The sequence below is a fragment of the Cinclus cinclus genome, chromosome 4 (genome assembly GCF_963662255.1).
Source record: "Cinclus cinclus chromosome 4, bCinCin1.1, whole genome shotgun sequence".
NCBI lineage: Eukaryota > Metazoa > Chordata > Aves > Passeriformes > Cinclidae > Cinclus > Cinclus cinclus.
This window is the reverse complement of record NC_085049.1, coordinates 63897913-63923408: the sequence shown is the minus strand read 5'-3', so window position 1 is coordinate 63923408 and position 25496 is coordinate 63897913. Positions and strand designations below refer to the sequence as shown.

The 25496-nt window shown below is 41.6% G+C and overlaps 1 protein-coding gene across 1 annotated transcript in view; it reads left to right on the top strand.

The window, feature by feature from the left end:
- The window catches only part of PLXNC1 (plexin C1), a 66794-nt gene extending 45458 nt beyond the window's left edge, over window positions 1-21336 (top strand). The window contains exons 21-31 of the mRNA XM_062491442.1: window positions 178-324; window positions 7659-7836; window positions 9047-9150; window positions 13327-13381; window positions 14398-14429; window positions 14517-14624; window positions 16539-16702; window positions 17141-17288; window positions 19104-19244; window positions 19336-19410; window positions 21136-21336. Of these exons, the coding sequence (XP_062347426.1) occupies window positions 178-324; window positions 7659-7836; window positions 9047-9150; window positions 13327-13381; window positions 14398-14429; window positions 14517-14624; window positions 16539-16702; window positions 17141-17288; window positions 19104-19244; window positions 19336-19410; window positions 21136-21240 (1257 nt within the window). The 3' untranslated portion in view covers window positions 21241-21336. The remainder of the gene's footprint in view (window positions 1-177; window positions 325-7658; window positions 7837-9046; window positions 9151-13326; window positions 13382-14397; window positions 14430-14516; window positions 14625-16538; window positions 16703-17140; window positions 17289-19103; window positions 19245-19335; window positions 19411-21135) is intronic.
- Window positions 21337-25496: the final 4160 nt, after the last annotated feature.

Below are 25496 nucleotides of genomic sequence, written 5' to 3'. Positions count from 1 at the left end.
TAAACAAATAACTAGATAAATCTGCTTGGAGAGATTTTCTTTTCTAATTGCATGATAATGAGTTACTTAAAAAAAAGTAACACCATTTGTTACACTTGATTGTTTTTTCCCCTAGTTATTCATGCTCATTTAATGATTGTAAAAATAAATATTTCTTGCATTGCTTTCCTGTCCTAGGAGACAATTGGTGAACCTTTCTATTTGCTGGTGACAACCCTCAATCAGAGGATAAATAAAGGACCTGTTGATGCAATAACTTGCAAAGCCCTGTACACTCTTAATGAAGACTGGCTGCTGTGGCAAGTGTCTGAATTCAAAACAGTGGTATGTTTGCCAGCTTGTGTTCCCTCCAGGCATGAACAGCTGTAATGTTTTCTCTGTTTCTAAGAAGCTCATAGAATAAGGCTCCTAAGACACTAAGGTAGTGGTTAAGTACCCAGATAGTAAAATTGTTATTGCTGACAAAGTTTCCAAACATGCTAAGAGTTTAACTAGCTGGTGTTTCACTGATGGACGTTTCAAAAATATTCACTTATTCCTTACTTCACAGCATGCAATTAATCACCAGAGTAGGTTCAATGAAGTATCAGGGTATTAAAAAATGCTTTGTATTTTAAAGTATACTACAAAAATATAAATATGCTTAGAATTGAAACTAAACTACACTTTATGAATGAATGAAGGAATGGAATGCAGAGGTTTTATTTTTCTATTGTATTTACTTGTGGCTAATCTTCAGGCAATGATTTGCTGTGGGTTTCCATATTATTAGCACCAAAGCAAGCTTCAAATTAGCAAGGTTTACAACATGGTGGATTTTACTTAGTTGCTTGATTAAAAACAAGATATCTGGGAAGTCTAGCTAAACTTCTGAACTTTACCATAGATTTTTTGCATTTCTCAATGCACCTAAGAAGTACTTCCTGTTTTCCAGTCGCACCCAAATGTCTTTGAAAGCTGGAGTTCTCTTACTGATTGTCATTGTGACACTGAGATGAGAAGGGATAGCAGGGTTATTGCACTTTGGAGCATGTAAAAATTGTGATTTTTAGAGTAGGATGTCTGAAAAGGGTTTTCAGAATAATCAGAGCACTTTTCTGCTCCAGAATTTCCAAGTGATTTTAGGTCTGAGAACTTAAAAATGTGTGTTTCCAGTCATTTTTGTAGCTTCCTTGCTTCTTAACTCCTGGCTTCCACTCAGTTACATGACGTGAGAGGAGTATGAGAAATGCTGCTGAATAGTGGGCTTCACACCTTGGGAGCAGAAATTGGCAGGCAGCAACGGCCATGGCAAAGGCAGCTCAAGTGCTGGGGGCTTTGGAAGAGAATTCAGTCCTTTTCAGACATGTGCTAAGTCTCTGGTAGGGGTGAAGTTTCCAGCTCTGACTGTCTTCTGTTTTAATGCAAGAACTTGGAAGTACTAAGATGCTGTATATTGGAGTAGATTACATGACCCTGGAAAATTTGTCTGGTCAGCAGTCCACTGCACTTATCTCACTGGGCCACATAGGAAACTCACTGAAATGGCAGCATTTCTGTGAATCATTTCTGAATTTTCACTTTCCACTGCAAACTTCAAACTGATAAAGTAATAATCAAGTCTTCTTCTTACAAAGCTGTTGTTAGAGGCTGCATTTGAAGGTATTTCAAGCAAAATTACCAGAAAGTGCATTTGGAAAGAAAGTTTGTGACTGAAAATCAAATACATAATCCAAGCTCTTTAGTTTCCTTGTTTGCGTGTTGTATTCTGGTATGTATTTGAAATCCAGAGTAAATTTAAAATGTTGCTATATGTATCCATAGGATGCAAAACGCAGTAGTGATGTAGAGCAACAAGTTTCAAGCAAGCTCAATGCCTGTTACTAGTAGACTGTACAGAAATGTCTGGTCCTGTGGAAGTAATTGACTTCTTATTTATAGCACACATTCAAATTGGGAGCCCCTTGGGGGATGGGGGCCCCTTGACTCTGAAACTGCTGAAGAACTTAAAATACTTTTTCCAGAGCTACTTCTATGTATGCAGTCACTGATAGGGTCATGTAGTCAGACTGCAGTGAAGGGGAGAAAAGGTAAGTGGTCTGAAGGACTTGCTATGGCTTGTGGAACACTGTCTGCAGATGGATGAGGAAGTGAGAGCCCACAGCCCTTCTTGAACCTCGTTTCCTCTCTTTGTACTTTGTATTCCTGCTTTTGAATAGGAGATAATGACACGGCTATAGGTTTAATCTAGATAAATTTTCCCTGTTTATGTGCAGCATTCCTTGGCCTTAGCTGAGAAGTGCTGAATGTTCCCTTTAAAACGATCACAAAAGGAGAGAGGGATCCTGCAATAAAATTGCAGAGATGGAGTTTGAGGACTGTAGTTCTGGCTGGACTGGGAAACAGTTCTGTTTGGTGGTGTATCTGAGATTTACGCTGGAAGCTAAAACTGTGCTGTGCAAGCAAGCCAGCTGTGCACATTTTCTTTTCAAAAATAACATTTAACAGGAGGCTAAAGAGAAAGTAGTCAGCTTTCTTCTGTCAACTCCACTTGAGATGCTCTGCATTGACATGCAGGACCTGTGAGCTTACAGACTGGGAACCAAGTGTTTTCTCCTTACTGTGGGAGAACATTTCTGCCTAAAGGATTGCAGGTTTTGTTTTCTGAAAGGAGTAGATTTTCTGATCTGAGTTTTCAAGTGTGTTTGTACACTTGCTCACTGCAGTTGTATTCTGAGTCTTGCAGTATTTTGTTGGTATTTTGGTTTCCCCCTTTCCCCAGCCCTACAATAGCAGTACATTAAAATCTATTTTCCCAGAGCAAAGCATACAAATGCAGCCTAAAAGATGGTGATATAGAGATGGTGAAGCAAATCTGCAGACATTTGGTGTCCAGATTTTTTTAAGCTGTGTAGGCACTTGAAGATACAGGGATACCTCTCTGAGGGAGGGCAATTCTCAAATCAGTAACAGGGTACAAACAAGGGTGTAGGTGCCCTGCATGAAAATCTCTCCTTTCAGGAGTGAGAATTCAGTTCCAAACCAGTAAAAGCGGGATACAGACAGGCTCCTAAAAATCAGGGTGAGCTGCACAGATGAGGAGAGGTTTTTTAAAATTTCAGGCCATTTGTAATCAGAAAGAAAAAAAAAAAAAAGGAACCTAGAAACATGTAGTGTTTGAATTGCATTAGAGCTGTTCCCTGGCAGGGCCCCATGCCTTTTTTAAAAAGGCCACAGACCTTGGATCACCCAATGCCCTACTGTTAACCCTCTCTGCTAGAAAGGGTGAGGCTGCTGAAGTACATACTCAAGTGGAGGAATTGAAGGAAAGGTGCTTCTAAAAGCATTGATCAAGTATAGGCTGAAAAGCTGTGCTCTTTCATGCTGTGCTTATATTTGAGTACTGAGAAATAAAGCTGCCTTGAAAGAGACTTGGGTGTGTCATGGATCCTTTTCTCAGGCTGAGGAAGCAAGCCTGCTTTCTCACAGGCAGACAAGCAGCTGCACCCCTCAGCAGATAATTTGCTCAATGACTGATGAAGAAGTGCACTCCACAGCTGAGGGTTAACATTTCACTGAAGAGTTCCATTTTGAATTGAAAATGCTAACCTGGAATGGGAGACGTTCTCAGTGGTGTATCTCCTGTGGGAAACCAGGGGAGACTTCTTGTGGTGGACTTGGTGCTCTGGCATTCTTTTGAGTAGTCACTGCTTATTTTAAAAAGGCATTTAGGCTGTTGAATGCTTTGCTGAAATGTGTTTGCATTTTTAGATGGGAAGAAATTATCTAATTCACCTGTTCAGCCAACTGCCTTTTATTAAAAGTGAAGCAAAGCCACATAGTGGAAGGTTGTTTAAAGTGTTCAACTGCTTTGTAGGTTAAAAGAGGGTGTTAATAAAAAGTGGGTGGGCTGTAAGGGAGTAAAGCAGAGACAAGGAAACCAATTTTCTAATAAGACATCATGGTTGTGGTATTATTAGTCACACTTGGTGAGAGATAAGGAAGCTATTAAAAGCATGTGACATATGGGGATTTTTGTCAGCAGAAAAGAACACAGCAACCCTCACTGAAAAGTGAGCAGTGCAGATGTTGGCTACAGGAGAGTCCTCTGGATTAGAGACAGAATAAGTGTTATATACTGCAGCATCAGTAGCACAGTCCTTCCTTTGTGTAATGCCCATCTAGCATCAATTTAACTCCTGCACCATTTTCTGTGCTAACTGGCTAACTCGTCTATAACTGTTTTATCACCTCTTCACAGGTGACTGTTCTGGCTGCTGCAGAAGGATTATGCAATCAATCTTATTTTTTCTGTTGATTGTATTTCACCGTTTTGGAGAGGGGAGCAGTTTTAAGGCAGTTTTGTTATCTGGTACATCCTGGTACTGACTGTTTACATAAATTGCCTTTCACCAATCATAAGGGGATTTTTTGGTTTTTTTCCATCTGTATGATAAATGAAAATACATTTTGTTCAGATGCATAGCTGGTGCATAGGGTAATGAATAAGAGTCCTTGAATAGCCCAGATTATTATAAGAAAATATGGTATTATTTGATTGTTTTATTAAACCAAATCTCATTTATTATCTGCTATGATTATTAATAGCTCTGCTGAATAATTAATTGTGTGAAATTAATTTTCAAGGAGACTACAAATCTGAAAAGCCATCTGCAAACACTGTCTTCAAATGTGATTATTTCTGTGACTGCATGGGTGAAAATACATTTTTTTAAGTTTGTTCCTGTCTCGTAGCTCAGTTCCAAGTTAGTTCCTATACAAATAGTTGCAGGTGCCACCTTCTCCTCAAGTAGCCTTTAACAATTCTTGCAACCCATGTTAAAGCTTTTCTGAAGAGTACTGTGACTTTGTCTTGCTGTCATAATTTCTAGTGTATGAAGTCTTATCTCTAGATATTATTAGCTTGAACCAGGTCCTATCATTTTCTCCTGAACCTTTCCCTAAGTTAATGGTATTTTTGTTTCTTCTGCAAAGTGAGAGAGCTTAGAAAATGGCTTAATGTTATTTTCTTTTGACTTCCACAAGTCCTCCTGTGGTTTCTCATATATTTTCTGACCTCCAGAGCTGATCATAAAAGGGCTTTCATAATTTTCCAATAACTTCTGTTTCTTTTTCTAGTTCTACACTATGTGTCTAAATACAGTGATTGTGACTGTCAGCTTCTGACTAATGGTTTCTAAAGCCAGGGATTGTGCTGTCAGACAGGTTGAATCTGATTTACAAGAACTTCAGCAGCAGAGGGACAACTTAATAATAACTGGCTTTCCTAACTCCCCATCAATTGCTTTATCACTTAAGATTAACTTCTGCAGGAAATCATATCAGCAAAACCATCTGGCTCTTATGGATTAGAGACTTCAAGTTGTTTAAATATTCCTTCCCATCTGACCACTTCTTTGAGTTATAAAGCATTCCTGTTATCCTCACACTGTGGATACTTTCCCTTAAGGAGCCCATGTGTGACTTATATTCCACCTACATGAAGGATGACTACTTTCCTTTTGCAGTCCTGTCATCCTACAGTGGAGTGGAGTGGGAATGGGAGGGCTCTCATATACTAAGGGCTGAAGAGGCTGCACAGGAGTGTGCAGTGAGAGTATGTGCTGAAAAGGAAAGGAGGAAGAGAAATAGACAGTTCCTCTTGATGGTCTGAAAGGAGTGGAAAATTAAGCAGAAGCAGGAACATGAATATTGCAGTGTAGGAACAGTGTTAGAAGGAAAGGGTCATCAGAAGGAAGGAATGCTTCCAAGAATGTCTAGCCAAATCAACATCAGTTAAAGTGTGAGGAGCTACTTCAGAAAGATCAGTTCAGAGACTAGAAGGTGCAAAGACTGATTAAAATGAGTTTTCCAAGGACAAAATACAGTTAGTCCCTGTCTACATTTTAATCCTACAAGACCATGACCTCAGGGCAGTCAGAGTCAAGGACAGGACTGCTGTCTGCTCAGTTGGTCTGTGAGCCTAACCAAGCATGACTCCCTCGTTGCTGTGCCAATATATTTTTTACTAATTTTCTGCATGAAATCCCAACCTGAGGCGTGGTGTCCAGTCTGCTTCTCCTTCTGCAATTCCCACATATCCTTGTCTCTATTTCCATCTGTCCTTCCCATGGACTCATTTTCCTCACAATTAAACATCTCAGTGTCCTGATTAAGTTGTTCCCTGTTACTTCAGTTGCATCCTAGTCTTTCTGAAATCATGATCTTCTTAGTTTTGTAACCCTGTTTCTAATACTCCCTTTGCTTCTGTAGAGAGAGTAAAGTTAATTTTTGTTGCATTGGACTACATTTTTCACCAGCAGCATGTTGTAATTTCTGCTCTTGCTGGGTAATAAGCAGAAAATACTATTCTACAGCTATTAATAACTACCCATTTTTCTAAGAAGATAGAAAAATTATCCCTGCAACAACCTGGAAAGAAGTTCTGTCCTTCATATGACAGCAGAGAAAAAAAATTGTTTACTTGCTTCCTGTTTTAATGCTCAGTCCTTCACAGAGTCACACCTGCAGTCCTCTCATTTCAGTCAGAAGATAAATGTTATACCAGAACAGTTCAGCAGCCAGAATGGTTTGAGTACATTTATTTTCCTATGCCACTTGCAGTCAAGTGCTGGCACTTAAAACACTTGTTTTAATTCTGCCTCAAGACACCTCCAGCAGAACATCTGTGTCCATGGAGCTGGACAGTGATTTCACTGCACAGAGCAGGCTGTGGCACTGGAAATTTTTGATGTTATTGCTTGGCACTAGCAATTCTGTGCTCATCTCTTATTCCCTGCCTTCTTGCAGTTAATCTGCCTGAACCGATCAGAAAAATATGACCTGACAAAAAAAAAAAACATTCCCTGGAGATGGTCTCTCAGTGTCACAGGCACCTCCCTCCAGCCCCTACAAAGCTTGTGTGCAGCCTAGCACAGGAGTTGTGTCCCAGCAAGGAGTAGCTCTGAGCTAAGGGGCAGGGGTGCTGCAACCAGACATGGGTGTTTGACCTGAAATAACAACTAATAGAATACAATGCACTTTTCTGTGCAGATTGGTGCCACTTGGGATTCTGTGTGCTGCAACATGCTCTCTTTTTTTACTGTGGCAGCCCTGTCTGAGCTGCCTCCAGAGACAGGGCTGTAGGCAGACAGATGCAGACACCTCCAGGAGAGGTGTATTTTCTGTGTGATATAAGGCACTCAACATAATCTGCTGGTGTAAATATGCATTTTAACACTGCTTTCTATCCACTCAGAATCAATCATGCTTACCATGACTACTTACTCAGCAACCTTATCAGATCTCTTGTCACTTACAGTTTTGCTGTTAAGGCATTCATTTTACATAAAAGATCTGCTTTTTTTAGAACATGCATTGTAATTCTTCCTTGTCTCTTGTTGGTTTTTGGTAAATCACTGAAACACATTTGCACAAAAGAGAAGACAAAATACACTCATGGAAATATATAGCTATATATATCTATTCTTCTTTTTTTTTGAACAGAAAGAATTCTAAGTCCTTCTTTGTGTAATTCCTTCAAATAATCTTTATTTGAAACTACTTTAATAATAAATATGCTGAAAATCTCTCAGGTGCTGAAAATATGTCAGGAGTTTGTAGGTTTCCTATGCCAGATGTTCCCTGTAAGTCAGAATAACATGTGTTTCTTTCCCTAGACAGTGAACATTATCTTTGAAAAAATCCCAGAAAATGAGAGTGGAGATGTCTGTCAAACTATTCCAGTTAATGTTCTGGACTGCGACACCATAGGCCAAGCCAAGGAGAAGAGCCTTCAAGCTTTCTTTAATAAGAATGGGTTTCTCTATGGTCTTCAGCTGGATGAAATTGGTCTTGGTAAGAGAATGTCACTATGTTGTATCTTCATGGAGTTTGCTGGAATGTTGTGGAATTTTCTTATTAGGAATGCCTACCTTTGGCTTTGATTCTTTTCAGAGTCCCTACAGAACATAGCTTTTTTGAGGAATTTCGAGGCAAAAACTAGTTCATTTATGTTACCAGTTAGAACACTGGAGCTATATCTGCTTCACTTCTGCAAGGACTTTAGCATTGCAGTTACCAAACAGATGCTATTTGTTATGCATTTATAATTTCTCTATTGCTTTTCTGGGGTAAGTAAGGTGGCTGGCCTTTAAGTACAGCTGGTTGTTACGTTTTGTCAGTGAATAAGATGTCATATTATGATTATCAAGTATTTTAGTCCCTATCTACTATTCCTCCTACCTCCATTCCTTCCTTCCTACAGGCCTGCGTTGCCCTTGATCAGAAGAGCCTTCAAAGAAATCTTATTTATAGTCAGATTAGGTTTATATAATAGTTTGCCTGTGACTCACAAAGTCACCTACAATATCTACAGATGTAAATAAGGCTGCTCCAGCACATGAGTCAAGCCACCTTTCCTTGTTGGGTTTTCAAGAGCCCAAAATCTGTAGCTACCACCACCATACCACTTCCCACATACCCTAGTACAAAACCTAACAAACTCTATTTTGTTGGCATTTGTCACCTCCTAGACTTGGTCCCTAAGATGTCAGTACTTCTTTGTGGAGGTCAGCCAACACTTCCTCACCTTCTCAGACTGTGTTGGAAAGTGCTCTTAATTTACTTTCATATCTGATGTCTTGATGTCTGTATCCTTTACAGGTGCCTGACCACCCTTCACAAGTACTATGTCAGTCTTGTACAGCTCATTTTAGTGATCTCTTAGAAGTGGTTTGTGGAACCTTTCTTCTAGTCCCAGTGTAACCTTAACACCAGGACACATTGTGCAGCAGAATAGAGATTAGGTGAAAGCACCTCTAAAAACTCAAAGTGAAACACAAAAACCTGCTGAAAGGGAAGCCACCCAGGCTATCACCCCAGAAAAGGAATCAGAAGTGTGGGAGCATAAAACCACTTTCATGTGACCTAGCACAAGGATAGAGAGAAGTAGCTGTGTTGGGAGTCACTGGTCCAAAAATAATTAGGTGTTGTTTTTCTTTACAAATATCAGTACAGTGAGAATGCCATTGGAGTGTAATTGCTTTCTGTTGCTGTCATACTGCAGAACTTGTGTCTGAGGAGCAGCAAAGAGAATTGTTAGATATTGATGGTTCCTCAGAGGTGATGGAGGATGGGATAAGGAAGCTAAATACCATCGGTCATTATGAGGTAAGCACAGAAGCCAGACCAATGAATTCAGAAGATGTTTCTCCACAGCTCTCAAAAGTGATCTGCATAGCTTGAAGTCATAGCTGAGCATCATCAACAGAAGGAAAGAACTGTGTGGCACTCAACTGTTCTTGCCAATGAGTCATGCTTTCTGTTACTTTTCAGAGGTTTCCTTGTTGCAGTGTTGCTTGGTTCAAACATAGTAGGTAAACTGTTACTTGTGTCAAGCATTTAATTTAAAATAGAATCTGATTTCCAGCTTTGGACATTGCCTTGGGTCCTTTTGAATCTCTGCTGTTGAGTTTTTGTTGCACCATGAACAGTTGTTTGCTTCATCTCCCCTCATATTTTGATTATCTGAACAGGCAGTATTGATACTTCTGAAATCTCATTGCGAGTCAGAATAAAAAGGATTGGTGGCTTTTCTCCCTCTTTTCTTGATACTTCCTTTGTCAGTCTCCTTGCCTTTTTCTCTCTCTGTTTCTGCTTCCATCTGCTGTTGGCACTTTTGCCATAAGTTTTCCCCTCTGCTTCAAATTTCACCTGTAAAACAGTTGTTTGCAATGCTGCAAGAATCTGTCCATCATTGCAACAACACACAAAACTGCAATTGGTGGCAGAGCCCTCCTGGGTGTAGCACACTGTGAAAGCGCAGCAAGCAGCATTGCTTCTCTGAGGAGTTTTCAGTGACACCAGTCAAAATAGAGAGTGAGATGTTGGAGGAAAATGTGCAGCAGGTGATTGGCCTCAGGTGATATGGCAGTTCACGTGTGATGCTTACAGCTAGATTTTGGAAATGGAGGTTATCATGCTGAGTGCTTTTACAGATCTTTCCTCGTGCCTCGTTGAATTTGAAAGTCTGGATTTTAACGTGTTCATAAATTTTTATTTATTTAGAAGCTTTGCTGCCACAGGTCTGTGCTGTGCAGTGCAGTATGGTGCTGAGAAACCTGAACCAACATGTTCCTGAACCTGGAACATGTTACTGTCTGCATGAGCAAATACTGTGCCACCCATAGAGAAACAAGGATTCCTAGCAGGACTTTGTATACTGGGCGGACAAGGCTGCTTAGATCTGAAGCAAGTTCATTTGGATTTCTGTAGGCATTTGTTGCTGTCCTTCCCTCACAGGAGTCAGCAGTGAACCCAGATGTCCTGAGTCACTATCCAGTGGCTTTTCCTGTGCCTGTCTTGTCTATACATGAATATGTGACCTCGTCCACTCCACTCGTAGAGGTTTTGTACAAATTAGGACACTGTAGTGTTGCAGTTTGAGCCTGTGCAGCAAGGTCAGCATAGATTTGAATTAGATAAGGTGTTTGAACTCCTGCCTAACGTGGCAGTACCTGCCCTCTTTGCCACAGGCAGCTACTTAAGTTGCTCCCTACTTTTCCCAGCATGTCTGGAGCTCATGGCCATGCTGTGGCTCATGGCAAATAAGTCTGCTCCACTGGTCTCTGTCATCCCTGGGTATCTTTGTTTCAGCCCTTGTTTTGTCTGAGGTTTCTTTAGGCAAGGATTACTTGCAGATAGAAGTTAGGTAGGAGGCTCAGTTGTTTTTGCAAAGCTGTAACTACACTAATTATAGCTTAGCAGCTGCCTTATGGAAATTGTACTGCATGTCTCTTTGATATTTTAGTTCACATTTTCTGGCACTGACAAAATAATGTACATTTAAGGCAAAAGCTCAGTGGCATTTTAGGCAGTGGCTTAGTGGCAAGTATTAGCCATTAACATGTCTAGTTTATTATCTAGTTTATTTTCTTGTATGCATATTGATACAAAAAGGAAAGTAAAAGTGTCTAGATAGCAAGAAAAAGGAACATTGCATACACTCTATGAGGGCAGTAACATTGCCTGAGAAATTCCAACTTACATTTCAACAATGCCTCGAGTCTGTGGCAAGCCTGAATTTTTCTTTTTGTTTGCCAGCCTTAAATGCGAGAAAGTAACCAGATACTTGAAACTGGGAAGTACCATCAAATCTTTTTAAGACCCTGGAGCATGAGGAAGGTCACAGAATCACCAATCCATCTTGAAAAAGTAGACTTAATTTCTACACTGATTTTTAAAATATGCAAGAATGGTACACTTGCATATTTGTGTAGTGTTTGTGAAGAGAAAGAAATCCACTGTACTGTTAGACTCTCTTTTGCCTCTGGCTTGTGTGCTACTTTTGCTCTAATGTTTTGTCTCCTAGGAGGTTTATCAATATATTTATTTATGAGGTCTGTACTATCACTTCCATGAGAATAACGATAAGCCACGACAAGAAAGTTGCTAGTTATCTTGACATCCTATTCCCTTCACAAGAAGAGAGCTAGACAATCACTTTCAGATCTGCTGTCCAGTCACAGGTCTCCAGTTTCTCAACTGATAAGTGTCTCACACGTTCCAGGAGCAGGCAGAGCCCCATCAAGCAAAACTGAATGTGATCCCAGGAGCTCACTGGCAAGGACTGGATTACTGTGAGGACAGGAGGCCTGGGGAACGAGAGTCATAGGGCCACACTACCATGTCTTCTGTTTGGCAAAGTAGCTGTATTCCATGTTGTCTGGATTGGAAGAGATCTCTCTTCTCCCTGTTTGTCCCCCTCAATAATGCACCTGACAAAGCAAAAATATTTTGAGGTATCCATGGGAGCAGCCCACCAAAAAGAGGTTTTTAGACTGCAAGATGCAAAAAGAAAGGGGTTTTTAAATTATTTTTTTTAATTGTATCACACTAAAAGAAACAGCAATTATGGCTGCTCCTGTAATGATAAATAAGGGAAAGCATAGTCTACTTGCTGGTAAAAGCATAATTTGTCCCAGAAATAAAACCTGGAGTGCAGGCTTTGGTCTTGTCTGCTCTGCAGCAATACCTCTGATTCCTGGAGGAAAGCACAGTTCTCCCTCTGACCTCTGCCCATCTCCCTGAGGACAGAAGTCAACACATTTCAGCACTGAGCTGCCCTCCTACTTCTTGGGGAGGGAATGGAGGCAGCATGTTGCCCATATTGCTCCAGGAGGGGGTAAGCTGCTGAGTAGCACTGTTCCTGTTTATCTGTCTTCAGGGCCAAGTAGGAGGATTGTCTGGGTGTTTGTACCCCCTCACAAGCTAGCCTTAGAGCATATTCCTATTCATAGTGTGGTTTTCAAGTGTTCTGTGCAATGTAAAATAGTTCTGAAAGTCTCTATGATAGATGGAACCTCTGCAAAAAAAACCATAAAATAGATTGCATTTACTTTCCAGGAGCAAGTATAAGTGCAGATTTTTTTGGCACAAGACACAGCTTTTGATAGAGTATCTTAATGTTTAAACTGGTTTCTCACACCAGGCTGGCTGCCAAGGTTTAAAAAACACTTAAATTATTTTGGCAGAGATCCCTTCCTAGAACTGGCCGGTTGTTTTTGTAATTATAGAGGCAAGTACACTAGCACTTGGCAAGACTAAATATTTGATAGCAGAGCAGTGGTGTAGTTCTCAGTGGGAGCCATTTTTTAGTTACTCTTTGACAATAAAAGCATGGCTTGCCAGTTTGTTTTAAAGATAATGTCTAACATCCTGGCAACATTCTAAATTCAGGGAAGGAGGAGGTAGATTTTTCCTAGAAATCCCAAGATGGCAGGATACAGATTTTGATTTTTATGGTGTATAAATATTTTGCTCAGTTTGAAAATAGTTCTTGGGAGTACCAGGCTAAACCCTCGACATGGCCCCTCCACAGGACACGGGTAGAACAGACTGAACTGAAAAAAGGGGACCAGAAGAGAATTCACCTTTGTGTGCACCTCTGCCTCACCTTCCCATAAGATCCTATTGCACAGGACACAGAGAATTTAACCTGAGCAATCTACAGAAAAATGGATACAAGAAACAGCACAGAGCAGTACATGAAAATGTCCATGTATGGGCTGAACCAGTAAAATCGAAGGAAGGGAAAGGTCCTTAAGGCTGCTGCACTGGAAGAGGTGCCTTCCCACCTGGCTGGCTAATGCTGACCAAGTGCAGCTACTGCCCATGCCTGAAAGCCCAGCCCTGGCTGCCTGCTGAAGGCTGTGCACACTCGGGCTGGGCTGTCCTGCAGTGCCATGGCCTGAGGGACAGAGGAAATGAAACTGAAGTTTTTATGAATTCTAAGCACTTTTGTTTCAGCACTATGTGTTCGGTTGTTTGTTTGTTTTTTTTTTCCAGATTTCAAATGGAGCAACCATAAAAGTCTTCAAAAAGAAGGCAAATACCCGATCAGGTAACAGACTGCAACCTATTTAAATATTTGTGCAGAATGGTTGGGAATGCAGAGAACTGAGCTGTGACAGAGTCTATCTTGGTCAGTCGGTCAGAGAAATTGGTACTTTGATTTACTTGAGCCAAATGAAGAGCCCTGGCACTGGGCCTCTGGCAGGCACAGTGGGCCTAAAAGGAGGAAAGAAGGCAAAGGAAAGAAGGACAGCGGTGCTTACAGTCCTTAGCAAATGATTGCTTAAAGATGCAGGCTCATAGGCAGGAAAGCAGGACAGGGAAGCCCAGGTCTCACAAAGAGACAGAACATGCCTCTCTCTCCCTAGTGCCCAGAACTGTGTGTCACAAACATAGTGCAGCACTGTCCAGAGACACGAATGATAAAACCCCCACTGTTTGGTAGCTTTCCTTATTTTCTTGAGTTTGACTTGGTTATCTCAATAGCATGTCAGGAGATAAAGGGTACTTACAGGGGGCCAGTTCCTCTCACCTAGCCCTGTGATGCAGGCTGCTCCCACCCAGCTGGTGGATGAGGGGTGAGAACTTTCTGTAGCCCCTGTGAAGAAATACACTCCTAACATGTGTTTCCTTATCATCAAAGTTAGGAGACACATGTGCATCTCCTGAGGTGGCCTCTCCCCTAGCAAAACTGAGGTTGTCTGTTCCCAGCCATTGTGTTCAAGCTTGACCTCAGCCCACCTGCATTCAGCACTCTTAGAGACTTAAACCACTACAATCATCTCCTCTTGTCCTCCTTTTGGAGGAGCTGTGATTGCTTCCAGCTCCCAGCAGCAGATATGATGCCATAGCTTAGTGGTCCCAAGCTACAAGTTGGTGCTAGGGAGGTGCACAGGGTCCGTGCATTTCCCAGAGGCTTCCCCCACACTGCAGGCAGGAAAGAAGACACTGACTGCTTGCTTGGCATCCTGAATGCACCCTGCTGCATGGCCCAGAGCCCAGCAGAACTCACAAGCTTGTAGCTGTTTCATTAATGGCTGTTTGCTCTCTGCTTTTGTTGTTTAGATGTGGACTACTCAGATGAACACTGTCATCTGGTGAGTTGAATCATTGCACTGCTAAGTGGTAGATTTCATATTTGTCCTATTTGGATCTGTGTAATCTCTCTAATCTATTCATGACAGATTTTACCAGACTCAGAAGCAAACAAAGATGTGAAGGGAGCAGGTCACAAAGGAAAACAAAAATTCAAAGTGAAAGAAATGTATCTCACAAAACTTCTGTCAACCAAGGTAAACTGTAAAAGCTTTATTTTGGGGGAGGGCTGATGTTGGCTTGGCTAGTTTAACATAACAGAAAGACAAATTAAACCAGAAATTGTGTAGACTTCCTGTGTGTAACTTTTCTTTTTGTTAAAAAAAAAGTAGAAAAGGTAGCATGTAATAATCACTGTGCTAACTTTGGGGTATAACTCATATTTGCAAAGACAGACACATTTCAGATTTTCTAATACTATAGTTCTAAAATTGTCTGATGACATGTAGTATCTCCTCAATGAGCACAACCTATTTCTCAGGTTAAAGAAAAAAATGTTATTTAGCTTATGGAAAGTGAGTTCAACCACAGAGTTCCATAGAGTGAGAATGAACCCTCCTGGAATGACAGCTTTCAGTCAACAACCTCCTCACTCTGCTCTGGAGTTTGCCCAGCTTAGAGGCAACTTCTGAACCCTGAGTTTCACAAGATACTGCCCACAAAATGAAATAATCTGTTAGGGTTTCACATTAAGCATTCAAAATAACTAGATTATTTTTAAAAGCAATGTCCTTAGGATTTATAGTACAACTACCTAATTTATACAATGTGCATTGCTTAGGAGTAAGTCCTGCTCACTCCCTCTGGGAACGACATTTTGTTTCTGCCTTACTCAAAATGGTTAGAAAACTCTCTGCATATTGCAGCATATTGCATAAAATATTAATGGGTGCACTACACTGAGAGCTGTGCAAGAGGCCTGAAGGGATGATGATTATAGCTTCTTGCATTTAAAAATCTATCAATCATTATTTAATTAGATGCTTGATAACATCTGAAGTAATTTGGGGCAGTCCCCAAAGTGAGAGTGAAGACTGGCCATTTCTCATTACCTGTGAAAACTAACACATGAGCCCTCAGGAAATGCTGGAGTAAACCAGTAACATCTTATGGTGGAAGACTGTTATAGAAGAGATCAGGCTTTTTAGGAACAGTCCTTTTAAAGGGCTTTAAATTAATAATCTCCTCCAAAGTAGGACACTGCCCTGAACAACAGAGCTGTGATATCCTTTGCTGTGAAATTCCTCTCATGATAGGCTATGCACTGAAGGAAGTTGCATCTCACCATCTCTCTCTCTGTACCCCTCTCTGCTATACACGAACACAGACAAAATTGCAGAGTTTACCACATTAAATGAATTGGCCAGTATTCATCAAGGCCCTGGGGATATGTTTAAATCCTTCTTGTTGAGAGAAGATTGGGCTGAACTGAGCTTCAGAACAGATGTGAAGAAAAAGAGAACAGTTATGAATACTCTGTGATTGTCAGTGAGTCCAGCAGCAACCAAACCCTTCCTTTAGTGAGCCAAATATCTTTACTTTTGTATCAGAAATAACCAGTTTTCAGTTCTTCTCTCTAATATTAGTGTCTTATAGCACCCAAAGCTGTTATCCTAGAATTAGATCAAGTGCCAGAGCCACTTGGCTGTGAAGTGTTGATGAGCACATGTGTTGAGCATGTGTCACAGATAGCACCTGGAAGACCAGTGCCCTAGGAAACTAGCTCAACTGCATTTTCTCACCTCCCTCCTAATTCCAGTCACAAATTCCAAATGGTTTTAGCAACAGTGGCAACAGTATCTGAAGAGTTGATGTTGTCTTTATTAGCCCAAGTGGTTCTTTCCATCTGTGGTGTATCAGAGTTCACCATGGTTCTCCTGTAAGCAGAGCAACAGGACATGTGACCTATGGAAGGAGCTTGCTGTGGTGTATTGTAGTTTCATTTTTGTTACTGTTTTGTTTGCCAATAAACTATGGCCTTGATGTTTGTTTGTTACAGGCATACTGTAATTTTTGTGTGTAGTTGTCTTGGGGCACACACACCCTGAGATAAAATATCCTATTCTTTTCTTGTGCAATAGTAACAAAATATTAACTTTGTTACTCTTCAGGTTGCAATTCATTCGGTAGTTGAAAAGCTCTTCAGGAGCATTTGGAGTTTGCCCAACAATAAAGCACCTGTTGCCATCAAGTACTTTTTTGACTTTTTGGATGCCCAGGCTGAGAGCAAAAAAATTACTGATCCTGATGTGGTCCACATATGGAAAACCAACAGGTATGCCCGCGGGATATGTGCAGGGGTGCATGTGCTTTCTGAAAAAGTAGTTGCAAAAATGGAATGTGTGATCAGAAGAATAAGGTTTTGGCATGTCTGGGAACGAGACGTGGTTTGGTTTGGTTTTGTGGATAACAGTAACTTTAATGTACTGATTTAATACAATACAAACCACCAGAGCTTCCAGGTCTGTGCAGTCTGCAAACCGACTTCATACTCTGAGAGAGGTAGCTGCAGATTGAGAGCATTATTTGAAGCTGGGTGCCTGACAGATGTGTTTGCTCCATAGCCTTTGTTCCCTGACCCCTGTTTTAGTGTGAAGAAGCAGCCAGGAATGTGCTTTGTTCCTTGAGTGCAGTTGCAATTAAGGAGCATTTTAAAGCAGTTGTGCTACTTGAGTGGTTGATTTTAAAGATATTTGTTCTTTCTCCTGTCTAGTCTTCCTCTTCGCTTCTGGGTGAACATACTGAAGAATCCCCAGTTTGTCTTTGATATTAAGAAGACTTCACACATAGATGGCTGTTTGTCTGTAATCGCACAAGCTTTCATGGATGCCTTTTCTCTCGCAGAACAGACACTGGGGAAGGTAGTGCTGCCCCTCCAGTCTTCTACTGCTTTCTCAACTGAAATCCTGGATCTGCTGATACTGGGGGTAGAATTGTCAGGGGTCTAATTAAGCTGGGTTTCCGTTCCTTGTTGCTCTGTCTCCTGAGTCTTTGAAGAATTCACCAGTAGACAGGGACAGCTATTAGGATGCCTTATTTATAGCTAACTGCTGCTTGTTTTCTCTGTAGTGCTGTTCTGCACAGTGTGTTTATACAATAGGTGGCAGAAGGTGAAAATTTTAAGGTTTTAATGTAGTTTTAAACAAAGGTCTTAAACGTTAACATTATTAACATTATTAACATTAATTAACATTATTTGATAAGTAGTCCAGATTTTGTCTGCCACACACCAGTGTGCAGAAAACTCATATAATAAGCTAGTGGAAGCTGTAACAATACTGAAAGACCTCTGAAGTTTGAAACAGTTCCTTTCATGTATATTAGCTGCTCCCTTTTTATATGCAAAAGCATTTGCTGCAGCAACAACTTCAGGAATCTTACATTCAAAAACTCTTCAGTATAGTGTCCAGAACTCTGGGGATCAGAAATACTTCATTTTTCCCCAGGGTATTTTCCTTTTCTTTGGACCATAGCAGGAAGCTTTTGTTCAGGCTCATACTACCAAATAAAACAGGCTAGAGACTTATTAGCCTAAAAGAATTTATATAAAAATGGACTAATATCCTATATAATCTAATCCAACTCCTCATCTGTTAAAGGTAAATAACAAATAATGTACTTACTTATCTTACTTTAGGAGTGAAGTATCATAAATTAAAGGTAATCACATCACTTCCTTGATGGAAAAATGAGTGAGCAGTTGTCAGGTTGTTAGGTTTATGTGCTTAAAATCCACTGTGCAGTGTTGTTGAAACAACAGCTCTGGATAGCTATTTGAAAACAGATGCTGAAACCTGATAAAGGCTTGCAATGTAGTAAACATCTTGTGACCTTTTACTACCAAAACATATTTACTTTCATGATTTTTAGGCTTTTATCTTGAAACATCTTTTAGCTATTTAGAAAATAAACATTTAAGTTACTTAATCACACAGTGGGAACAGTGATGACAAGATAACACACAGTTGTGTCATTTATTGCCCAGAACTTGAATGGGAAATTACCAGCCCCCACTTACATTCTGAAAATCAGTTTTCCAGGTGGGGCTTTGGCTCCTATCACAAGCATCAGCACTTATTTCCTCGAATGAGCTGAAAGCTCCTGGAGAGGTCAGTGCTGACCTGGATTATTGAAGTCCTGGGGTGAAAAAAAATTCCCTTTGGCTGTGCATGTCTGGCAGTCAGCTCTCCATGCTCTCGAACCCCTGAGGAAAAGGAGTAGTAGGGACCAAGAGATTTTGGGGAACCTCTGCCAGGACAGCATCTAAGAAGACTCTGGTGTGTCACTACTGGGAACTTCCCTTTCAGCGGTACTGCTGAATCCTGAACGTAAATTGGGTATCAGCCTCAGTCCCTTTGGTTCAGCTTTCATAATCTTTCAGGTCTAGTGACCTGTAAGGAGGGAGAAAGAAAAATATGTCTGAGGGATAAAAGGTCATCAGTCCTGATGTCAATAGAAACAGTTACATGGCAACTGTCATGAAACACAATACACTATTAGTGAGATCCTGCCTCTGGTTTGCATCTTTGTTTCATAACGTTGGTTCCTTGCGTATAACCACAGCAAAGAAAAATGAGTCACACAGATACAGTTAGATGCAATTAACTGTGTGGAGGTGGAACCTTAGGAAATCTGTGCTGTGGAAAGTTACGAGGCTTCAAATTTTTTCTTTTAAGGAAGCACCAACAAATAAACTTCTCTATGCTAAGGACATTCCGCTCTACAAGAAGGAGGTGAAAGCGTACTACAAAGCCATCAGGGATCTGCCTCCATTGACCACTGCAGAGGTTGAAGAATTTCTAGCTCAGGAATCTAAGGTATGGTTGAGAAGCAGCAATTTCATTTGCTTTCATGTTAGGTTGGGTTTTTTTTGAAGGAGTATCTGACCAGAATTTTTCTCTGTTTTAGAAACATGAAAATGAATTTAATGAGAAAGTGGCCTTGTTTGAAATCTACAAATACATAGTGAAATACTATGATGAGGTAAGCACATCTGCAATTTCTCCTTAATCCTTAATATGGGGCTTGACACAGTAACCAAGTGCTGGGCTGCTGTGCAACCTGCTGGGTGCCACTCCAGAGGCAGCTCCTCCTTAATGCAGCTGAGGCTGCTCCTTCTGCTGATCTGTGAGGGGCCAGAGCAGCACAGCCCCCAGGGTGGCTGGAGCCCCCACCCCTCCGAGGGAACACAGGCCAAAGGTTTGTCAGTGCACCTTTACTGTCACTGCTGTATTGCACAGTGACATATAAATTTTAAATATTAGATAGAAATACAGAAATATAAATTATTGCATGGTGACATAAAATAACATTTTCCCTGCAGTTTTGAGGAAGTCCCTATATAGTTGAGGCTTCTTGTTCGACTGTGTTTCCAGAGTCTCTGCAAATGCCTGTCACAACTCCTGTACATGTGTTCCATTTCCCTGGAGGTTCAGAAATCAGATTGGACTGTAGCACCAGGGTTCTCAGTTTAACAGTCAGTGCAAACACCTCAGTGGAGCACACAGCCTTGCAGCAAGAGGTGTCTGTTCCTTTCCCATCATAGCTGTCTTAATGCTTTCCTCTAATAGTCTTGCTCTTAAAAAGGAGCTGCTATAGTTTCCAGTCCCTGCTATTACTAACAAAAGAAATCTTTCTCAGCTGAAAGTACTTAGTCACAGGCTACCTCTAAGCTGCTTTCTAAGAAAATCCCTCTCCTCCACTTTGCATGTTAGGATTCTCCACTCCATTTTGCTCAGCATCCTTAACAGAGGCTGCATGTGCCTGTGCAGGGACTCAGATAAGAGCCAGCTGGGGTGTGTTGCCTGAAGGCCCCCTTATGCTTCCAGCAGGTTGTCTGGGTTTCCCAGCAACCAGGCCTTTCTCTCTTTCATCCTCAGCAGCGCAGCACCAGCACTTGCTGTAGTCATCCAGCTCTCAGTCACCTGTTAGCTGGCTTACCATTTCTGATCTCTAACATCCCGGATTACCTGGATTCAGCATCAAATCTTTGCCTCTTGAAACAAGCTTGGGAGGATACTCAAAATGGCATCACCCTTTATTAAGCTCATTAAAATCATTGATACGGGAGAATTCAGTGTACTTTCTACTCTTCATGCCCATTTTTGCTTTTTTGAAGCTAGTACTGGGAAACTTAGCCCATCCTTAGAAGGAGATCTTCCCTCTGCTCTTCCCCCTCTGGCTTTTGACTTTGAGCAGCTAAATCTCTTTGATTGTTTACTGAGACTTGTCCCTGCATAGCACTGCCAGCAGAGATTTCAGACAGCAGTAGTGCTCCATTCTATCACCTGGGCCAGAGCCAAGTGGGTGAGCTTGAGAAAAAGAGACAGTTTATTGCCCTCAGCTTATAGAACAGGGGAAGAGAAATAAAATATCACTTGCAAATCTTCTTTAGAGTAAAAACTGGAGCACTGGCCTTGCCTCACACTTTGAGAGATAAGCATGTGTTGAATTTGTTTGGGACTTTTTTTGCTTGGCATGATCACTCATTCTTTTGTGGAAGTGTTGCAAATCCTGTGATCAGAATGACTTGAAAGGAAAACTACCAAAATAAAATGTTTAAGTTGGAAAATAATGTTTACAGATAGGCAGGCACTCAATGGATTTTTCTGTCAGTAGTTGTTAAGAGTAAAGAAAAGCAGGCTTTAAAAAATAGCAAGTAAAATAAGCATTAAAAAAATTATTCTCTCTTTTGCTAATTTTTAACAGATTGTCAGCAAACTTGAGCGAGAACGGGGGTTTGAAGAAGTCCAGAAACAGCTCCAGCAAGTAAAAGCCTTATTTGATGAAAAGAAAAAATGCAAATGGCATTGAGCAGAGCACTGACTCACAGCATCACTGTGGGGCATTTTATATTAGTGCTGCTGCTCCCAAAACTGTTTGGACTGTCTATATGTACAGGGTTTGAAACATTTGGACACTCTTCTCCACTCTGACCATTCCAAGTAATCTACGACTGAAATATGGGCAGGGTTACATATTCACACAGGTGCACGTGAAAGTGACCTAATGTTGGCAGGGTGAGCATTTTTAGGTACTTGAACACACGTAACCCTTTGGTTCAAGAATACTGTCTAGTAAGCTTTTTGCTTACTTTAAAATAACGTCATAGGAGATGTGCAAAATACACTGTAAGTTCAGAGTTGCCCACGTGAACTTGCAAGTTGCTTACCTCTTTTTTTTTAAGAGAAAAAGCTGATGTTTCACCACATCCTTTCAGCAGCTTGGCAAACTGTGAGGGTGAGCTCTGGCTTCAGAATACGGGTCAGCTGCAGTTTCCTTCCTTCCAGTCAAATGTTCGCTAGTTCCTGTTCAGAAAAACAACAAAAACCGACACCCAAACACATCAAAAAACTCAGTAACAACCTGGCACCAAACTGGCACTTAGGACAAGTGTGTTTAGCTGAAACAGTGGGTCTGAGGTTGGAAGGCCAAATGCCATATGGCAGGACTTCCCTTTGTTAGGTTAGAAATTCTGTGTCCAAAGTGAAGCGAACCACTGAGGGGAAGAGGTGAGGGGAGGCTTTTGGAGAAGGGCATTCAGCTGCCATCAGTCTGTGTTTACATTTTTGACCTTTCCATCCTTAAATAAGCTGTGAAACACTTGTGAGCAGCTTCACAGCTGAAACTGCACTGCATCAGGACACTGTTGTGATTTGATGACGCAGCTGACAATGGCTGCACTTTGGTGTGCAAACCTGTACTCAGGTGCATGATCAGCCCGTACATCAGTGCTGACAGTCCTGGCCAGCCTTACCATCTGGGTACAAGGGCCTCACAGACCTAAAGCTAGCATGTGGGGGGTCAGATCAAAGGTTGGTTTAATAATATTTGAGAACAGGAAGACTGGTGTTTGAGACACAGATGCAAATGTGCTGGGGTTTGGCTGGGGAGGAATAACTGTCTGCCTTAGTCCGGCTGGGGTTTTTTGAGGCTTGGCCATTTTGGAAGGAAGGTGTCCATTACATTTGCATTGCTGGCTAAAGTCAGCCCAAGTGGAAAGCAAGGGCATGGCTGTGCTGCTGGGATGAGGCTGGTGCAGTGGCTACTGAGCAAAGCCACAGAAGAGCAGCTGTGGCTGTGGCTCTACTACAGCACCAGCACAACCCTACCCTCTACTACAGAGCTGAAATGGTTTGTCACCATGGACTCTGCTTCAGTCACAGGAGGCACGTTCTGAGGCCGTCACGTGCCCTTACATTTGAGGTAAGGCATTCATGACAAGGAGATACATTTCTATACATTTCTGGAGGGATCCACCGCTGGAAGTGAGTGGTATAGCACAGTGGCCCACAGGAGAGGGAAGAGCTGTCACCTGCCTTGGCAGTGGGAAAGGTGCCATGGGCTGTGAATGGCATAGATGGCCCAGGTTTGGCACAGAAAGCCAGTGCTGGGGCTGTGAGCAGTCAGAGCCGGCTGCACAGGGCTCCCAGGCAGCAGAGTCACACGGTGCTGCGTTGGAGGAGCCCCAGAGCTCAGGCATCCGTGCTGATGCTGCCTGCTCTGGTCACAAAGGCAGCTGGACCCAGGCACAATCCCATGGCCGGCCAGTGCCAGCACACACCAAGCACCTGTGGCAGAAGCAAGGCAGGCTGTTAATGTCGAGAAAAGCAAACAAAAACACGGTCCTGCTTGTCTGCCCCCTCCCTACCATGTGATTGCACAAGTTGTTCCTCTTGCATACCAGAGAGGGCAGCCACCAACCAACCCATACTGTGATGGCTTTGTTGGTTTTTTTTTTTTAAATTCAATTCTTACACTTGCTATTAAGTTTACACTTTATACTTGATGGAATGTATGGCTTTGTTCAGGACGCTGCACTACAGTGTTGCAGTACTTTCAGCAGTTCTCTGCCTGGCACAATGTATTTTGATAAGTTCAATTTTAATTGGAAAAAACCCCATCCACCTCTAACCTATCTTGCCCTCTGTCCTAAAGGAGTGGACTGTGGCTTGACTAGCACTTAAGCTTGGAATACCTGCATGTAAGGGCTTGATTTTTATTGTTCTTAGTCTAACCTTTTAAAACAGCATCAAATAAATAGAAAAAGCACAGTAATTGATATTGAAGGAGAGGCAGGAGTGGATTACACTTTCCAGTTAGTTCTCTTCTACTTCAGGTATTTGCTGGCAGTGCAGTCAAATGAACTGTGATAGTTTTGTTCAACAGTAACCTTCTGTACAGGCAGAAAAAATAACTCCAGCATTTCTGCTTGAAAAGCTGTAAAATATAATCTGTTTGCGTGGGTCTGATCCTGTGAACTTCACTATATGTGTTTATATTGATGAGGAAATGAAAATCAGTCCTATTCTGTATTTGTACTACTGCTTGTTTGCTACAATAGCTTTAATGATTTCTAGAGATTAAGTATGTGTTGAAGCAGGCCCTGTAGTTTTACCTACAGCCTGGAATAGGATTATTGCCTTTTATTCAAGCCTCCTAAACAGTGTCACTCTGTTAGTAAACCATTTTTAAGTCATACTGGGACTTTGTAACCCATCAAGTGGATCTCACTAAGTGATGTGAAGTATAATTAAGTGATTGTGGCTCTTTTGGTAGGTTTGGGTAAGCACACAAAACATTGGCACACCTTCCGTATCTGGAATTTGCCATTACTGTTAAACAGAGAAAAAGAATCACCTCTGACTATTATGGGTATTATGGCAACACAACAATTCTAATTGCATCCTCAGAAATGAAAAGCAAACTTCTCTTCAACTTACTTTCCCATGTTTACAGGCAAACTGCTATGGCAAGCAGTGTGTTTCTAACACTAGCTTACAGAGCATTATTTTGCAGTCATCTAGTTTGAAGTCAAATCTTACTAATGTGTAAAGTAATTCCTGTTGTACAGAAGTTAATCTGTTGTTTAAAATGAATGGTTTAAAAAAGTGCAAATGACAAATACATGTTGGTGTTTGTATGGGTTTATCTAGAATAAAAGCATTTGGAGGTTAGTTTGATTGTGTACTTTAAAATGGTTACAAGAAAGCAAACACAGCTGCTAACAGTGGAAGGAATGGAGTGTAAGATACGGAGTGGCATCGGGTGAGAAATAGTGCTGCAGCTCCAGCCCTGCAAGGCTCCAGGACAGCGCCATGCAGGTCAGCAAAGCACACTTCCATCACACTGAAACTGGGAAGAAGAGGAACAGGAAGGTAGAATACAGCATCTGATGATGCTGGGAAGGGGAGGCACTGGCCTAAACTCCACCAGCTGCTGAGCAGTGACCTCCTGGAGAGTATGAATGGAGGGGGCGGTGGTTCCTTGGGCTGGAGGATTCCCAGCTGCCTTCCCACCTGTGGGAAGAAGCAACAGGCCAGGGAAGGGCTGATTGTGCTGTGCCTGCCACACCTCCACACAGCCTTCGGGGTTTGCATTTCAACTGCACCACTTAAAGGCTCTGAGGGTGATGATACTTCTAAAAAGCTAAAAATGTTAAAAAGGATGATAACCTAATAATCCTTCTTTCAGGAGAAGGTGCATAAGGGATAGGAGATAAGCTTTCACACAAAAAAAAAAAAAAAAAAAAAACTAAGACTAACTGGGAAAGAAAGCCCACAGACCAGGTGCTGACCATCATTCTTCCTCCTGCTATTACCCTTTTTCTGCCCTCCAAGTCTTAGCTGGTTTGTATAAACTTCACCTGCCCCTTGCAGACACAGCCACAGCTGGGGAAACACTGAAGAAACACGATATTTGCAACCATTCCATGTTGGTAGATACTGTTGACCATCCCATTTGGCAAAGCTGGCTCAAGCACAGTTACTTTGTACAAATTTATAGTGTAGAAGGGAACAGAAATAGCTTCTGTTACTTCTAATAGCTACACTGTTTTTTTCCGAGCAGTTTAATAAATTCCCCAAGAATGCACAGCTCTGGTTTAGAAATGGTATTCCCCAACTTAGTGCACCCACTGAAAAACTGGAAACCATGCTCTGCTCTCCCACTGCCTTGCCCTCTCTCCCCGGGCCCGATGGAGAGGAAAACTGGAGGCAGAAAAAGATAATGGGTTGAGATAAGAACAACTTACTGGAAATGGCAATGAGATAAGAAAATGATCAGTAACA